Source organism: Fukomys damarensis, unplaced genomic scaffold (genome assembly GCF_012274545.1).
Source record: "Fukomys damarensis isolate Sample0158 unplaced genomic scaffold, DMR_v1.0_HiC HiC_scaffold_9, whole genome shotgun sequence".
Lineage (NCBI taxonomy): Eukaryota > Metazoa > Chordata > Mammalia > Rodentia > Bathyergidae > Fukomys > Fukomys damarensis.
This window is the reverse complement of record NW_022900921.1, coordinates 10,810,956-10,827,042: the sequence shown is the minus strand read 5'-3', so window position 1 is coordinate 10,827,042 and position 16,087 is coordinate 10,810,956. Positions and strand designations below refer to the sequence as shown.

The 16,087-nt window shown below is 50.1% G+C and overlaps 1 protein-coding gene across 1 annotated transcript in view; it reads left to right on the top strand.

The window, feature by feature from the left end:
- Adam19 (ADAM metallopeptidase domain 19) overlaps window positions 1-15,880 on the top strand; it is a 154,092-nt gene extending 138,212 nt beyond the window's left edge. The window contains exons 15-23 of the mRNA XM_010622280.2: window positions 1,187-1,295; window positions 2,640-2,841; window positions 3,532-3,609; window positions 3,705-3,813; window positions 4,724-4,865; window positions 5,872-5,956; window positions 6,261-6,485; window positions 11,425-11,544; window positions 12,268-15,880. Of these exons, the coding sequence (XP_010620582.1) occupies window positions 1,187-1,295; window positions 2,640-2,841; window positions 3,532-3,609; window positions 3,705-3,813; window positions 4,724-4,865; window positions 5,872-5,956; window positions 6,261-6,485; window positions 11,425-11,544; window positions 12,268-12,321 (1,124 nt within the window). The 3' untranslated portion in view covers window positions 12,322-15,880. The remainder of the gene's footprint in view (window positions 1-1,186; window positions 1,296-2,639; window positions 2,842-3,531; window positions 3,610-3,704; window positions 3,814-4,723; window positions 4,866-5,871; window positions 5,957-6,260; window positions 6,486-11,424; window positions 11,545-12,267) is intronic.
- Window positions 15,881-16,087: the final 207 nt, after the last annotated feature.

The window sequence follows — 16,087 nt, the reverse complement described above, 5'->3', positions numbered from 1 at the left end:
AAAAAAAAAAAAAAAAAAAAAAATAGCTTCGAAGTGAGACTCTTCCCAGTGTGTTCACTTTTTAGGTTCACTTCCCAGTGGCACAAAACAAACAACAAAACCCCACTTCTTTCTTCCCATTGAGAGATTCCGAAAGAGCCAGTGGCTGGCAGTCTTCCTGATCCTTTGGTGCTTTCAGCTCTCAGAGTCTGCTATTTAGTAACAATAATTTAGATATAAAGGAGAAAATGACTGGAACAGAAAAGCAATGCAGAAACAGAAATTCAAATGGCCCTTTAAGCTGTGAAAAGGTTTTAACCTTGGTCATCTTGAGACAGCAAATTATGACTAATACGAGGTAGAATTTTTCATGTATCAGATTACAAAGATTGAAAATTGAGAACAACAACAGTAATATGATATTGTGGAGGGTGTGAGGGATCAGATCCAACCCCCCAGGAAAGCGATTTGGAGATAGAAAGATTTTAAATACATTGATGGAGCCTGTCAGTTCCACTGCTTAGAAACAGCCAACACTTGTACTCGCATATGTATGTGAAGATACGTTTTCAGAGATGGTAATTGCGCTATTCTTAGCTAAAGCAATAACACCCTCTGCACCTTCTAGTAGGGACCAAGTAAATTAATTCTGGTCAGTCTGCATAGTGCAGTGCTTTGTGTCTAAGTAAAAGGAGGCGACTGTATGCTGAATAAAAGCATCTCCGACAACAACTAAATAAAAACGTGAGATACATATCAGTGTATAGGATTTGCTTCCTTCTTACTTAGATTTGCTCTAGAAGATACACCCAGATTATATCTGGAGATACAGAATACAAAGATACAGTTATCTCTAGAAAATGCACCGCTAATTGTTGCCTTTTCAGGATGTAGGGCATGTGGAACAGCATGGCTCTGAGGAAAAGTTCCAGAGACATACTTTGCGTCTTCACAGCTTTATGCTTGAATTACCTATTTTTAAAATCCTGACATGTGATGGCACTGTGTAATTAGATAGTAAGCTTAGCATGCACCCTCCCGAGATATAATTCCTTGATAAGATGTAACAACAAATGGAAGACATTTTCTCTCAGTTAGTCTTGGTGAGAACATGGGGGCAGGATACTTGACAGGAGTACCGGAGAGGCATTCTTGGGGACTGCTGACAGCCTTGTGTACTGACCTATGTTGTTTCTTGTGCACCCAGGAGCCCAGCCTGCCCCTGATCTCTGCTTCGAGAGGGTGAATGTGGCAGGAGACGAATATGGAAACTGTGGCAAAGACATGCACGGTCAGAACAAGAAGTGTAACATGAGGTAATGACCACAGAGCGGACCCCGTGGGATGAGAAGAGATAAACTCCTGCTCCGTCCTGCTCACTGCCACCCAGCTCAGCCTCTGGTGGCCCCAGAGCCGCCTCCACAGAAATCAGTTGAAGTCCGTGTCTGTTCCTAGCCTGTTGTTTGACAATGCAGCATTCAGGCCTAAGAAAATCAGTGAGAAGGTGTGAGTGGCAAGGCTTCCTAGAAAGCTGATCAGTCCCCCTTTGGGGGTCATCTCATAGTAGGACAGAGATCTGTTGGATCATTTGCAGAGTGCTAATTATGGCCTAATCTGAATAGATCATTCATTCATTCATTCATTTGTTCTAACCATCTGTCCATCCACCCATCCATTTGCCCATCTGTTTATCCACCCGCTCGTGCACTTATCCTGTCCCATCCATCCATGTGTCCATCTACCTACTCACTGTCCACTGAAAGTTTACAGCACGACCCTGTGTGAGCCCGTCAAGGTTTTAATAAGTCGTACAGTGTGATAATGGGAATGTAGAGAGAGCCACCCAACCCATCTTAGTGTCCCGGGGTTAGGCAGGGAAGCTACGCGTCATGGAGCGGTTAAGTAGGTGAACAGGAGCAGTCATGGTACTGGTATGTAGAAGAGTGGTCTAGGCAGAGAGGTGGCTGGAGAAAAACTAGTAGTTATTGCCAAACTCCCTCCTGAGTGCCCAATGTCAAGAGCTAATAGCAACTTGATACAGTTCAGGTACAAAGGAGAGGGTCTGTGAGAAATGAGTTTGGATAGGTAAGCAGGGGCTAAATTATGAAAAAGCTTCCATGACTGGTTAGGGAAGTCTGGACTTCAGCTTGAAAACATGAAAGAGGACAAACTCACTGCCACAGGGCAAGACTGAAGGCAGGGAAATCAGTTTCTAAAAGCTCGAGTAAGAGAGTATAACGGTATGAATTGCAGTGGCTATGGAAGAAAGACTGGCGGGGCTAGAAAATAGCTCAAATCCAAGAACAAGGGTGAATGAAGAGTCAGATTACCCCAGCCCCTGGCTGGAGTGCCGGAGTGGATGGCAGTAGACAGAGATTGAGGGGACAGATTGCTCAGGCCATGCAAGTATCTGAAGTTAGGATTTTCCAAGACCAGTTTCCTGCCTAGATCTGCTCAGGAACATGAAGTCATTTCCATCCCCCTGATCTAAGCCCACACAGGGTCTCTCCTGGTGGACCCTTACAACATACTCATTGCTCTGGACTTCTTCCTTACCTCACCCAAGCCTCCTGCCTTGGCCAAGAAAGACTAAAGCCGTGTGGTACCCCAGATCTCCCCAGCTTCTGATTCCATCTCCCCTGCCTCTCTCTCGGGCCCAGGGACGCCAAGTGTGGGAAGATCCAGTGTCAGAGCTCTCGGGAGGTGCCCCTGGAGTCCAATGCAGTGGCTATCGAAACCACCATTGTCATGAACGGGAAGAAGATTCAGTGCCGGGGTACCCATGTCTACCGAAGCCCTGAAGAGGATGACATGCTGGACCCAGGGCTCGTGATGACTGGGACCAAGTGTGGCTTCAACCACGTGAGTCCCTTCCCCCCGCCTCATACAGGAGCAGAGCTACAGAAAGGGGAAACTGAGGAGTGTGAACTCGAGAAGGCCATGCCTGGGCTTATGTGCAAGTCTCTCTGACTTCTGAGTCTCTATAGCTTCCTTTAGAAAAGTCTGTATAGTGATAGCAGTAGAGTGTCATCCGTAGACTAAGGCTTATTTCAGATCGTGTCTGTGGAGCATCTGGAAGGGCTGCCTGTTACCATTTTCATCCTTATCATTGACCTTAGGAAGTAAAAATGGTCTAAGTTAGAGAGGCTTGGAGGAAATAATGTCGAGCACAGTCAGTCATGACAGTGAAGGTACAAAAAATATGAAATGCTTGATATAGTTTCTAGCACAGAGTAGGCTGCTTCAAAATCATGATTTTTAAACATAATGGTAAATAGAGTCTATTAAGAGACAAATAGTTAACATAGCACAACATGTTATAGATATCAAATATAATAGTTTAGCAATAGAATTGTTGCTCTCTCTCTCATCACAAAGGTAATAGCAGCATTTTTAGGTTCTTAGATTTCCCACTGTGCTAAGTGACCAGAAGATGGGCTAGATGGGCTTCCTTTCTGGGTCCCCACGTGCACTAAGTGTACAACCTCATGTCCTGTTTCCTGCCCCGTGTCCCTGTGTCATACTCATGGCTGTGCTTCCCCCTCACTGCAGATCTGCTTCGAGGGAGAGTGCAGGAACACCTCTTTCTTTGAAACTGAAGACTGCGAGAAGAAGTGCAGTGGTCACGGGGTGTGTGTCCCAGGGCTGGTGCTGAGTGTGGGGCAGAACCCGAGGGGGTGGGAGCCCTCTGGAGCATTGACACCTCTGCTCTCCCCTCTCCCTAGGTCTGCAACAACAACCAGAACTGCCACTGCTTCCAGGGCTGGGCCCCACCATTCTGCAGCACACCCGGCCACGGGGGCAGCATAGACAGTGGGCCCATGCCCCCCAACAGTGAGTGCCTGGCCGCTTGAGGGCTCCGCCTGTCTTTGTGAGAAGGGTGGACACCGTGGGGACGGGTGTCATTTTGCAGAGTGTCCACACTGAGGCTGTTTCCGCCTCCCGACTTTGGAGATGAGGAAACTGAGATAAGGAGAGGTCAGGTGGGATGGTGCCCAAGGCAGGCAGCTGATGTGGGTACTTCCTTGGTCACTCTTCTCTCCTTTAACTGAGGAGGCCGAACCTGCTTATTAGAGTGAGAGATTAAGGAAAGTCGTAGGTCACTGGCTGTCCACATCTGTTTTGGGGGTTGGGGTGGTGACTAGTCAAGTCCTTTTTGGGGCGCTTGAAAATAATCATGAGCAAAGACTACAGTGAGGAAAGTTTTAGACTTTTAGTGGGAATCTCACAGAATCTAGACCTCTTTCAAGGAAGAAATCCTAATGTGTAGAACAGATGAAAGTATATCTCATTAGAGCAAATATATTTGTATGTTTAAATTTATAATTCATGAGAATGTTGAGGCAGTTTTGATTAAACAAAATGTGAATTGTGAATCAAGGATGAGAGCTCTAGTCTTATGCCAGTCTAAGTCTGTCAGTGTTCTGTGTTCATTGCTCTGTGTCCAGAAAAGTCATGGCTCAGGCTGAAAACTATTGGCAAATGATAATAAAGCCTGAATTGCCTGCCTCAAAAGAGAATTTTTCAATGAAATAGAAGTGGCTACGGGGCCTTTATATTATAATGTCTACACACAGCACCCTGGAGGTGTTCTGGTAGTATATAATTTGTAGTTTTTATAGTTTGTAAGATAAAATGAGTAAAACAAGTTAAATGTGAATCAATGTGGGAGAAGAATCAGGAGTGTCTTGTCTTGCTGTAGCCTGGATAACCTCTAAATCTCTGCCTTCGGTTCCTCTGGAAGGTATTGGTCCTGTGATCGCCGGTGTGTTCAGCGCCCTCTTCCTGCTGGCCGTCCTTATGCTGATCTACTACTGTAGGCAGAACAGAAAGCTGGGCCCACTCAAGCCCTCTGTCCTCCCTTCCAAGCTGATACAGCAATTCAGGTACGAAAGGGTGCCATGAAGAGCTCGAGTCCCCTTCTGTATTGCAAAGCTGTCTGTGAGCAGCACTTAGTGAGTGAGTTTGTGGTAGTGGGTCTAACGCAGAAAGACAGGCAAATGGAAGTACATGGCGCCTTCTCTCCCCTTCTATATGCTGTGCTCTGTGACCATGGCAGACATTATTAGATGATCTCGCTATAAATAGTTCCCAGTGACAGACATTACTAGATGATCTCACTGTAGGCCGTCTTTACTGAGCATGTTTATCACTTTCAAATCCTCGGCACAATGCTCACTCCAATTCAAATCGAAATATAAAATTTGCCATTCTATATCTAATTAGTTTATCTATCTATTTAGTTACATTTTTTGAGACAGCATCTCACTATGTAGTTCAGGCTGAATTCACTGCATAGCACTGGCTGGCTTCAAACTCAAATTCATGGCAAACCTCTTGCCTCTGTCTCCCAAATGCTGGGATTACAGGCATGCGCCACCGTGCCTGGCATCCTCCATTTTGAAGAGGAGGTAACTAGGCAATAGAGAAGGGAGGACTAGCCCAAGTCAAAGACAGGGGTGGCTAGAAGCAACCCAATAAGAAAATCGATTTTTTTCCTAAGTGATTCATTTTGCTGGTCACTGAAGATGTCTTCTGTGACAACTGAGTCTTCTGTTAAGTTACACTTGTTCCGAAAAGGATTTAAATCCCATGTCTTTTCAAATTCATGCCTGAGGTGGCTTGGTTGATGGCTGGTGATATCCTGTGTCTGCTTAGGAACTAAAGTTCCTTGACAGGTGAAGAGGAGGTGCTGAGAAAGCTCTGCAGTGTACAAGGCTAACTCTTTCCTTGTGAGTTCTCCATTGGCCACACACACTGTCCTTAACGAGGAAGGTGGGGTTCAGAGAGCCAATGCGCTTCCTCCACAGTAGGCCTCGGGAGAGCCGTCCAAAGGACTCTGTCCCTGCCCCTTGCTTAACCTGCCCCTCCTCCCCTCTTCTGTGTCTCCAGCTGTCCCTTTAGGGTGTCTCCGAATGGTGGAACTGGCCATGCCAACCCAACTTTCAAGTTGCAAACACCCCAGGGCAAGCGAAAGGTAAGGGCTGTGCACTGGTGAGCTTTGCTACTTCCTCTTTATCCCGCAAGCCTCTCCTGGATTTTCCTAATACCCATGGGATTGGTAATAGAAGCCATTTATTGGCTGGAGAGATACACTTGTTGATTCTGTTGTCCCCTGATTACCTGAAAAGTTGCATCTGACCTCTAAGATCCCTGAGAGTTTAACAGGCCAGGCTGTCAATCCCACCCACGGTCATCTCGATGAGACTCAGAGGGTGCACCTGAGTTTTAAGCACATCACCTCTTCCTCATCTCAGGAGTTCCTCGTTTTGCACACACAGGTGACCAGCACCCCTGAAGCCCTGAGGAAGCCCTCCCAGCCTCCGCCCCGGCCCCCTCCAGACTACTTGCATGGTGGGTGTTTACCTACTCCACTGTTAGCCCATCTAAGCAGGACTGATAGGAGCTCCCCGGGGGCTGCATCTCAAGTAGAGAGAAAGGAATCAGCCCGGAGACCTCCCCCAAACCGGCCTGTGCCTCCAGCACCCAACTGCATCCTCTCCCAGGTAAGTGGATTCGCAGCACCTGCCATGGGTAATGTCCAAGACCGGGAGGAAGGAATGGTCTGAGCTGGCTGCCTTTTCTGAATTCCGGGGAATCCAGGGAACTTGTAGAAAACTAGAGTGATGAGTGTGCGGAAATATACTCCCCAGACGTCCCCTAATCCCCAGAGAGCATTTCCTTCCTGCTCAGCGGACTTAGAACAACAAACTACCACCTTCTACTACCCAAAATGAACTTCTTGCAGTTCTCTGGGCTCTCCTCCCCTCTGAGTCTTTGCAAATGCTGTTCTGCCTGACGAGCTGCTTCTGGACAGCTCTTCACCCTCAGACACACGCTTAGATGCCTCTCCTCCAGGGGCCTTTCCTGGGCCCTCCAGTCTGAGCTGGACACCCCTGTACTGCTGTCCTCATCGTATCTGCCTGAAGTGTACCTGCAAGTGTCTCTGCTAAAAGGGAAACCTTTCTGAGGGATGTAGCCTGAGGCCTTGCTCCCTGGGGGACAGGTCAAGGGTCGGGGCCTCTGGGAGCAGAGGGAGTGCAGGCTCCTCCAGCACTGATGCTTGTGGAAGCAGAGCCCCACCCAGTGGCCCGTTCCCTCGGCGTGTGGTGCCCAGATGACCTGGTTCTGGCAGAGTGCCCTGGTGCAGACACAGGTGTTTCCGGGGTGGTGGCCGGGTAGATACCCTCTGAGACTGGCGTGTGTGTTTTGGGTGAGGCCGCTTTTATTGGCCATGGGCCCGCGGTCTCCCGTAGGGCTGCTCCAGTTTGAAGGACTGTGGGGTTAGCTGCAGGCTTTGCAGGGCCCTGGCGTGTGGGGCAGTTTGCCAGGGCTGAGGGCATTCGTTCTGGTTCTCTGCTGTCCTTTTGTTTTCTTCAGTGTACGGCAGGGGTGTGATGGGAAAGTCCATGCCGAAAGGGAGGGGAAGGATTCCCAAGGAGAGAGAAGGAGGGAGAAAAGGAAGAAAGGAAAAGAGGGGAGGCGTTGCGGATTGTATTGCTTTCCAAGGCTGCCGTGACAAAATGTGGCCTAAATAGCAGATAAGTTTTTCCTCCTACTTCTGGAGGTCCAAGATCAAGGTACTGGCTTCTCCTGAGGCCTCTGTCCTTGGCTTGCGTACTGCCGTCTTCTCACCGTGTCCTCACATGGCCTTTCTCCTGTCCTCGTGCATCTGTGGAGTCTGAGTGACCCACTGCACTCCTGCCAAGAGGCCAGGTTGGATTAGGGCCCACCGGAATGGCCTCATTTTAGCTTAATCACCTCTTCCAAGGCTTACCTCTAAATACGGCCCATTCCACGATCCTGGGAGGGCACATGCACACTTCAGCCCACAGCAGAGAGAAAGGAAGGAAGAGGTGGAGAGAAACAGGGGCGAGAAAGAAGAGCAGAGGTGCTGGAGGAGGAAGAGGGAGTGAGCCGTGCATCCGAGCATCTTTCCTGAAAACCCCCCTGGGTGCTCTTCAAGGAATGGGAGGAGGAGGGCCGGTCTCACTCTGTGTCTCCCCAGGGTGCTGAGCACTAGCTTAGGGGTGTCAGGGGCAGCAGGAGGCAAGAGAGTGGGAAACAGGCCCAGGTTCTGCCTGCCATTCTGCTCCCGCTCTCTCTGGATGCGGGGGGGGGGGCGTTGAGCCAGTGTCAAGTGTCTCCACAAGCACCTTCCCAGCACAGCTGCTCCTGGCCTGGGGGTGCAAGGTGGGGCAGGCAGTGGAGGCCACCGCTCTGAGAGTAGGTTGCAGGCAAGATGGGCCTTCTTTTGCAGGGCAGCACTGCGGTGTTCCGACCGTCCTTTCTTACCCAAGTTGTTGAGTCTGACAGGGTTGAAGGACTCATCCAAGACGGCACCGTCTGTGAGTGGGACGGCCAGGCCTTGACCCAGGGCATCGCCCTCTCAGGCTCTCGGCTCCACCCCTTCTAGCAGAGGTGTTGGCTGCTCTGGAGAGGTGGCAGCTGAAAGTCCATCCCTCTTCTGCCTTTTCTGTGGCCGTGTGCCACTTCCTCCGGGTACCTGTGAGCGAAGCAGACCCGCCTTCTTCCAGGGCAGAGGCTCTGGGGCTCTGCAGTTACAGCAGTGGAAACTGCTGTGCAGTGAGGTTGGGGATGCTCAGTAGCAGCGGACTTGACCTGGTTGGGAAAATCGGGAAGGCTTCCCTGAGGAGCTGAGGCCCAGAGGAGAAACAAGAGTCACCCAGGCTGTGAGGGTGAGGGGCGGGCAGAGACCCCTTCCTAGAAGGGGGAATGGACAGCCCCACAGGCTGGAGGAACTCCAAGCCCTGCTGGCCTGGGCCCCAGGATCTGTGGGATAAGACTGATGGGGAGGAGGGGCCGACTGCTTGGGCCACACAGCCGCGGTCAGGATTTGGGTCTGTCTGTGTTCCACGAGAAGGGGACAGTGGTAGCAGGAGAGACATGGGGATTGACAGTGCCAAGAGTCAGTTCTTTGGGTTCCATTGAGGCAGGAGGAAGGTGTGAGGTCTGGGAGACACCTGGGGCTGTTGGTCTTCCAATTTTTGACCTGGGTGGGATAATGTACGTGCATTCACTTGTTGATCGTTTCTCTCCTACTTATATATTGTTCGCCTTTTATGTGTATATTATACTAGAGCTAAAGGAACAGTTTCAGAAAATGAAAGTGCTACTCTGATGGGCTTACTGGTTCAAAGGTATAAATGTTGTCCTGAAGAAAGATGGTCGTAGCTTGGAGGCTGAGGGTGAGCAGGGGTGACGGAGAGAAGCTGACAAGAAATACATAAAGACAGACAGACACTGCCAATTGAGTAGACAGGGGATGACACCCCAGGTTTTGGCTTGTGAAACCCGATTGGGAGATAGCGCCCCTGAGGAAGGAGACTGTGAGGCCCCTGGGCCAACTGAGCTGGGTCACATCAGAGGTAGCCCAAGGAAGGTTGCAGCCCTGGGAGGCCCAGTGCTGACAGCTGATAAGGCTCCCGCCCAGATAACAAGCCCCTAGCAGCTCGCTCTGCAACCTGACATCTGCACCCAGCTGTCTTCGCTCTCCCTGGAAGCCAGAGAGAAGTCCTGGCCTCCAGGCAGTTGAGTGTCCCGAGCAGGGAGGGTGCGGGGTCTCATCTTTGGAGGGAGGGTTGAAGCTGAAGAACAAGGCTCTTGTTGAAGAGGAACAGCAACGCTGAACAACAAGGCCACACACCGAGAGGTCGGACAGGAGACTTTGTTCAGGAGAGCAGATTGGAGAGAGGGACAGAGGGAGAGAACAAAGAAAGGATGGTCCTTTTATTGGTTTTGGGCTGGGCTCTTGCATATCTGTGAGCAGGCCAGGTTGCCTTTTAAGGACTTAGCCTTGCAGAAGCTGTTTCATTTTTCTAAACTATCGTAGCCTTGGGAAAAGGAAACTTGAGATAGTGGCATGGAGGCCTAAAGAACCCGGAAACGCAGCCCGAAATGGCGGCGTCAGGTCCTTAACATTTGGGCCACATGAATTTCTTGTTCTCCTGTTCTCTGAGCTTTAGTGTCTGCTCTCAGTTTTCTGACCAAAGATTCTCACGGAAAACCTTGGCTGTGCACCCTGCTTCTGCCCTCTTTGCGTGCCTGCCGTTTGCCATTTTTATGCTCATTTGCAGCTCTCTCAAGAAAAGGAACAAATCAATAAATAGGGTCCCTTCCCTCCCTTCCTCTTTCCCTCTTTTCCTCACTCCTGGGGACGTAGACCAGGATTTGGTGCGTCGTAGGAAAATGCTCTTAAACTAAGCTACTTTCCCAGCCCTAAACGCCACCAGCTTGGGAGTGGTCCACTTTGCCCCTTAAAAACATTTTTTTTTGGCCACAGCAGAAATATAGATTTCAAAAAAATTGGCTAGTGCAGAAATGCATAATTATTTGAAGAAAGTTGACTAGCATGGGTATGCATCTAATAGGTGTTTAAGACTTTCTGGATACCTAACCTAGCTCTGAAAGCTTGAGATGGATCGGTGAGCTCCACAGACCAGGACCTCTGCCCCTGCTGGAGAGACAAGCACAGAGGCCACTTGAGACGTGAAGAAATAATGTGTACTGGAAAGGGGCAAAGAAGAAAAAAGTGGGTTAGGATGGAAGGGTCGGAGTGCCAGGTGCCAGTGAGGGGGTTGCATTGATTTTAAATAAGAGAAAAGCCTTGTTGAGAATGACGGAAACGTAAAAGTAACATTAATCCACAAAGAATCCCTGTTAGTTGTGCTACTTATAAACAACCAATGTGGGAAGAAATCTGGTTTCTTCTTTTGTAGGCTTATTCTTTTTTTGACCAGACAGTGCACCCATGACCTTGTTTTTTTAAAAAAAGCATTGAATGTTCACCTAGACCGCTGCTGTCCCTACTGACACCCCTTCCCAGGGTGACCTCAGTTATCAGCGTCCCCTGTATCCTTTCAGACTGACTATTCTCTGTTCATTGACGTCTATATCGGGGGACCGTAGGATGTGTTTTATATAAACTCTCTCCTGCAGCTTGGACTTCAGCTTTTTGCACTTAGCAATGACTCTTAAGCATCTCTTCCCAGCAGCCCACATCAACCTACTTTATTCTGTTTAAATGCTACATCGTGTATCATTTTATAATTTTAGTTATTTTATCAATCGGTGAAATGTAGCCTTTCTTTGTTGTCACAAACAGTACAGCGGAGCACATCCTCACAACTTCCTTTTTGGGTACCTGTTCCAATAGTTCTCTAACGGGGGCAGCAGGGAGTGAATTTTCTAATCAGAGACAGGTCATTTCTAATTGTATAGATGCTGTCAACTTGCTCTCCACAGAGGCTTTTTTTTTTCCTGGGCATTGGGTGCACACATACACACATACACACACTTCCTGTCGAAGTGGGACCATGCAGTGTATACTTCTTTTTTTTTTGCTTGATCAGTAAGCTATCAGGACTGTTTTCTTTAGATCGGGCTCCTCTGGCCTGTAACTGAGGCCCACTGCTTTTCCTACAGGATTTCTCCAGGCCTCGGCCACCCCAGAAGGCTCTTCCTGCAAACCCTGTGCCCGGCCGCAGGACCCTCCCCAGGCCAGAACCCCAGCAGGCCCAGCCTCTGGTAGCACCTGCTTCAAAGGTGAGTCTAGGGGAAAAGCAGAGGGCCACAGCCAGTGCCTGTGTAGCTGAGGAAACAAACCACATCGTGCTGCTTCTTGCCAGAATAACAGCCACAAAGAAAAGCTGAGCATTTTTTGGTATCTTCTTGACTCTCTCAAAGTAATAAGAGGGCGTTTTAGGCTTCGTGTTGACAGGAGATGCCCAGGCTGTGCTGGCTTTAAACCTGCAGCTGTGGCCAACTGGCTGAGGTAGCTGAGCAAGTCTTCTCTGCGCCTGCATTTCGTTGTCTGTAGAAAGCATAAGAAGCAGCTAGAGCTAGCTAGTGTCTTCTGGGTGCTGTGAAGATCAAAGCAGTTAATGCATATAAACTTCCTGGGCTGTGGGAGGTGTGCATGGCGAACCCTCTCCCTACCCTTTCTCTGTGGCTGGTGGTCTTTAGCTTCCCAGTCCTGGCAGTGGGGTCGGAAAAGGAGGGGGTGAGGAAGCTCAGTGACAGGTTCCAGGAAATGCATGGAGGTGAGGCATCAGCTCGAGGTGGGGCCGCCCGCCATGCCTCTCCTCTCCACACACTTGTGGTCTTGGTGAGCAGCCATACACAGACCTCTGCAGGAGCAGGAAGCCTCTCTTCCCAGCGGGTGCTGTGCTTGTCCTTCCCAGCTGTCAGAAGTGAGATGGCAGCTCCCGCTGGTCCCAGAGGCTGGCATCAAGCTGATGTCTTTCTCCCTCCTGTCTCTCTTTCCAGTTCCCCGAGTTCAGATCGCAGAGGACTAGGGCGATGACTAGCTCCAGAATCTAGACCGGTCTAGAGGTTTCTCGCTTTCCTCGATGGCTCTTGATGCCGCAAGGATCCGTGACCATGGGAACCGGAAGAATCGTGTCTGGCTGCCTCTGAGCTCCTCCTGCCCTTTTCCTGGAAACACCACAATTCCCTTCTTGATTCAGTGCCTCCTCATGCTCCTCGGAGACCCAGAGGGACTATTTATTACCTGATGGCTTCTCAGTGTTGGTCTGTGCAATATACAGCCCAGGTGGGGAGGGGAGCACACAGCAGAGGCCGAGCGGCAGCTTCTCCATCTCCCCTCCCAGCCCAGAGGTCTGACGGAGATGGCCAGAACCACCAGAGCCGTCGAACCAAGTGGGAGAAGCCACGCTCAACCCCTCGGCCGGGGCTTCCTTGGAGAGGCTGTCCATGCAGGTCCTGTGGTGGACGTCCGCACGAGAGCGTCTTTTGCTTCTGTCTCCCTCCAAGGCCCCAGGCTGGACCGAGACTGGGCCGTTACCTTCTCCTTTTCAGCTTTTAGGGGTTGAGGAAGGGCCAAGCCAGATATCTCTGTGGCCCTGCCCAGGGTTTGGCTGAGGCTCCCGACTGTGTGGCTGCATGTGACAAGCCACGCCCCCTCCCCACATCCCCTATTCACATGAGTCACTCTGACTCAAACAGGTACTATTTGTAGGCAGTGTAGACAGCAGGGGGAGCATCACACCTGGGCTTCCTCTGAGCCATCATGCCAAAGGTGAAGTCTTGCTAATTACTGGTTTGCTCTTTGTAGTCTCTTCTTTCTCTCCCACTGCTCCGTGATTCTGTCTTCTCCTTCCCCCTCAGGCCCACTGTAATGCATGGTGCTTTGGTGAGTGGACCCTCAACAGTCCTTTTTAGGGACCAGGTGCTTGTGACCTACGAGTCAGGGTCCTGCCTCATGCGCTGGCCATTCCACGTCTTCCGCTGGATCCCCAGAGTGTTGAGCAGAGTGGACTCAGGGCATGGCTGTGGGAGTCTTACGTTTGTGTTCGTTGTGTTCTGTGACCTCAGCAGCATGAGGGTCTTCCTCCTTACACCCTGACCGACGTCTAGGTGAGGTCTTCCAGGGATGGCAGCCCATGTGGTAAAGGGAACAGACATCCCTGAAAGCCCAGCTCTTTTCAAAGTACACACTAGGGAGCCAATCTGTCCCTGACGGTCTGCTCACTGTCTTAAGGTGGGACCATTGTCCTCTGAACGGAGAAGAGAGCTATTTCTAACCAAAAGATCCGTCAGAGATGCCTAGAGTCAGCAGCCACCCGCAGCCATGGCGGAACCCTCTGAACGGGGGACCCTGCTCCTTCTTCCCACAAGGCTTCTCTTATTCACGTGCTTCAGTTCTCTTTCCCGAGCATCACAGAAGGAGCTCCGAGCGGATGGAAGACTGGGCTCCAGAGGAGCCCAGCAGGAGGGCGGTGTGGCGAGCTGCTGGATAGGATGTTTTTTACATAGCCCCTGAGGATGGTCTCAGACTGTCCCCGCCTCCTGAGAGGTGCTGGGTGGCTCTCCTGAGGTGAGCTGGCCTAGTGTACACTCCTTTGAGGGTCTTCCAGGGGCCTTCCCACCTCCTACAGGAGCAGCTATTTGCTCTTCAAAACCTCAATACAGGGAGGAGGCTGAGCTTTTGACCCCCAACCCCAAGGCCTCCTTGTAGTAGATCTCTGCACGCTACATTCTTGGGTTTGTAGGCCAGTGGGATTTGTGGGACACACGTGCTCGGGAAAACATGGGGTAGGTTTAGAAAGATCTCAGGAAAATGCATTTCCTTCCCTCAGGGTGGTAGTGAGTTGGGTTCCTGTCTCCCTGGCGCAGACCTCCTTGACCCCATGTGCAATCCTCACCATCTTGCTGCCAGAAGACAACCTCTCCTTTAAGTGTGCTGTAGCAAACGCTCTGTGCCTCGAAGCTGGTCCCAGAAAAGGTGCCCCCCACTCCTTCCCCATAAACAGGCAAGCTGTCCTTAAGCCCATCCCTGTACCTCCTCGAAGTCCCTGTGGCCTGCGCAGCCTTTCTCCTCACATCAGGAGCAGTGGGTCTGAAGTGCCAGTGCAGAGCCGTGGGGACTCCATGAGCCTTCTGAACCTGAAATCCACGTCACCAGTGCCATAACAGGAAGTGTCCTGGTTGCTGTTCTCTCGCACTTTTTTTTTTCCCTCCCTCATCATTTTAATACCACCTCCATCCCATGAAATTATACTGTGAACTGGAAGATGGTAGAATTATTTGATCTTGATGGCTACTTCATCAGCCAGTTCTTTTGACCATCAACATCTCGCTCTGTTCGGGGAGCTGGAAGTCATTTTTCTGCAGGCCAGGGAAGAAGAGTTCCCATTGCATCCCCCTTCCCTCCCCTGCCAGTGTGCCGCAGTAAGGTGTCAAATGCAAATACAGTGACGTTGATGTTGAGACGGGGAAGCAGGGACTTCAGTCTGAAGGATTATTGCAAGGAGGGGAATGAAAACGCTGCCCTAGGGAGAGCAGGGGGACTACTGCATGCACAGACCCTTCGTCAAATCCGCATGGATTCTCAAGCCAGGCAGAAAAGGCCTTTTCTCTTGTTGGGAGGAATTAACTCAGCTAGAGAAAACTGCACCCAGGGCACGTCTGCGGGCCTAGCCTTTTTTGGGAAGGGGCTCTCTGTTAAAAGATGTTTCTGACTCAGGCTGACTGTGGGTCCAAGTCCACCGTCTGGTGGGGAGGAGGGAAACTTAACTGAAGTTTAGTCTGTTGGGTTAACCAATGGTTTGCTCGAGAAAAAGGATGTAAATCTTTTTAGAAGCTAAATGGTTCCTCCTGCCAGTTTTACAACACTTGGAATATTTTTTAGGGGCCTGAAGCCATCGCTGAAATGTACGTGTCAGGGAGATAGAGCCCCGTCTCTGCCTCTGTGGGAGGTTTGCCCTGGGCCCCCCAGCTCTGTGTTGCAACTTCTTGCTTGCCTTAGATTCCTTTTAGCCTTGTTGACTTTTATGGTTGAAACAGAGCTCTTACAGAGCCTATGGTCTTAATGTTCTCTGCATTGCAATAGTCCCCTCTCTTACTGCAGTATCTCCTGGCTGCTTGCAGTAATCCTTTTTAATGAAGTCTCCTCTTAGGTATGACCTGATTTATTCTTATTTGACAGAAGGTATGGGAGACTTTGAAGAATTGGGGACCAGTTCTAAAAGCGGTAATTGTGTTAAATGCATGCACAACAGCTCTGCTGTACACCTAAGCCAGCTCAGGAATTGCCAACTGGAAAGGTGTCCCATCTCTAGAGAGGCCTGAGACAGAGAGGCTCTGCAGAGTCCAAAGCAACGCCCCCCCACCTCGCCACCCTCTAGCATCCTCTTGTGCCACCCATTTTGTGTATGTGTCTGGGATTCAGGGCAATGTGAATTTTCTTTTGATTTGAGAGAGATCCTTCATGGATTACAGATCCTCCTCTCTTGTCCACGTATTGTTTACAAATATTTGTACATCTATGCAAAATACTTGAATGGGCCATGGTGCCTTTTTTCCCCCTCGTTTGTATTTAATTAAAATGAATTGTTTGTCATTTGAAATGTTACCAGGTTTGACAACTCTTTGTGTGTGTGTTTCATTATCCCACTGTTTGGGCCAGATATCCATGACTTTACACCTCAGAAAAAGTTCTCACAAGGACCCCTCCGTCCAGACTCAAGGCCATTACTGTAGACCAGGAACCACCATGAAGCCCCATGTTTTCCCGTGACCAGTAGAGGGGGCTGTTTGTCCTTGCACCTGGATAGGTCCGGCTCTG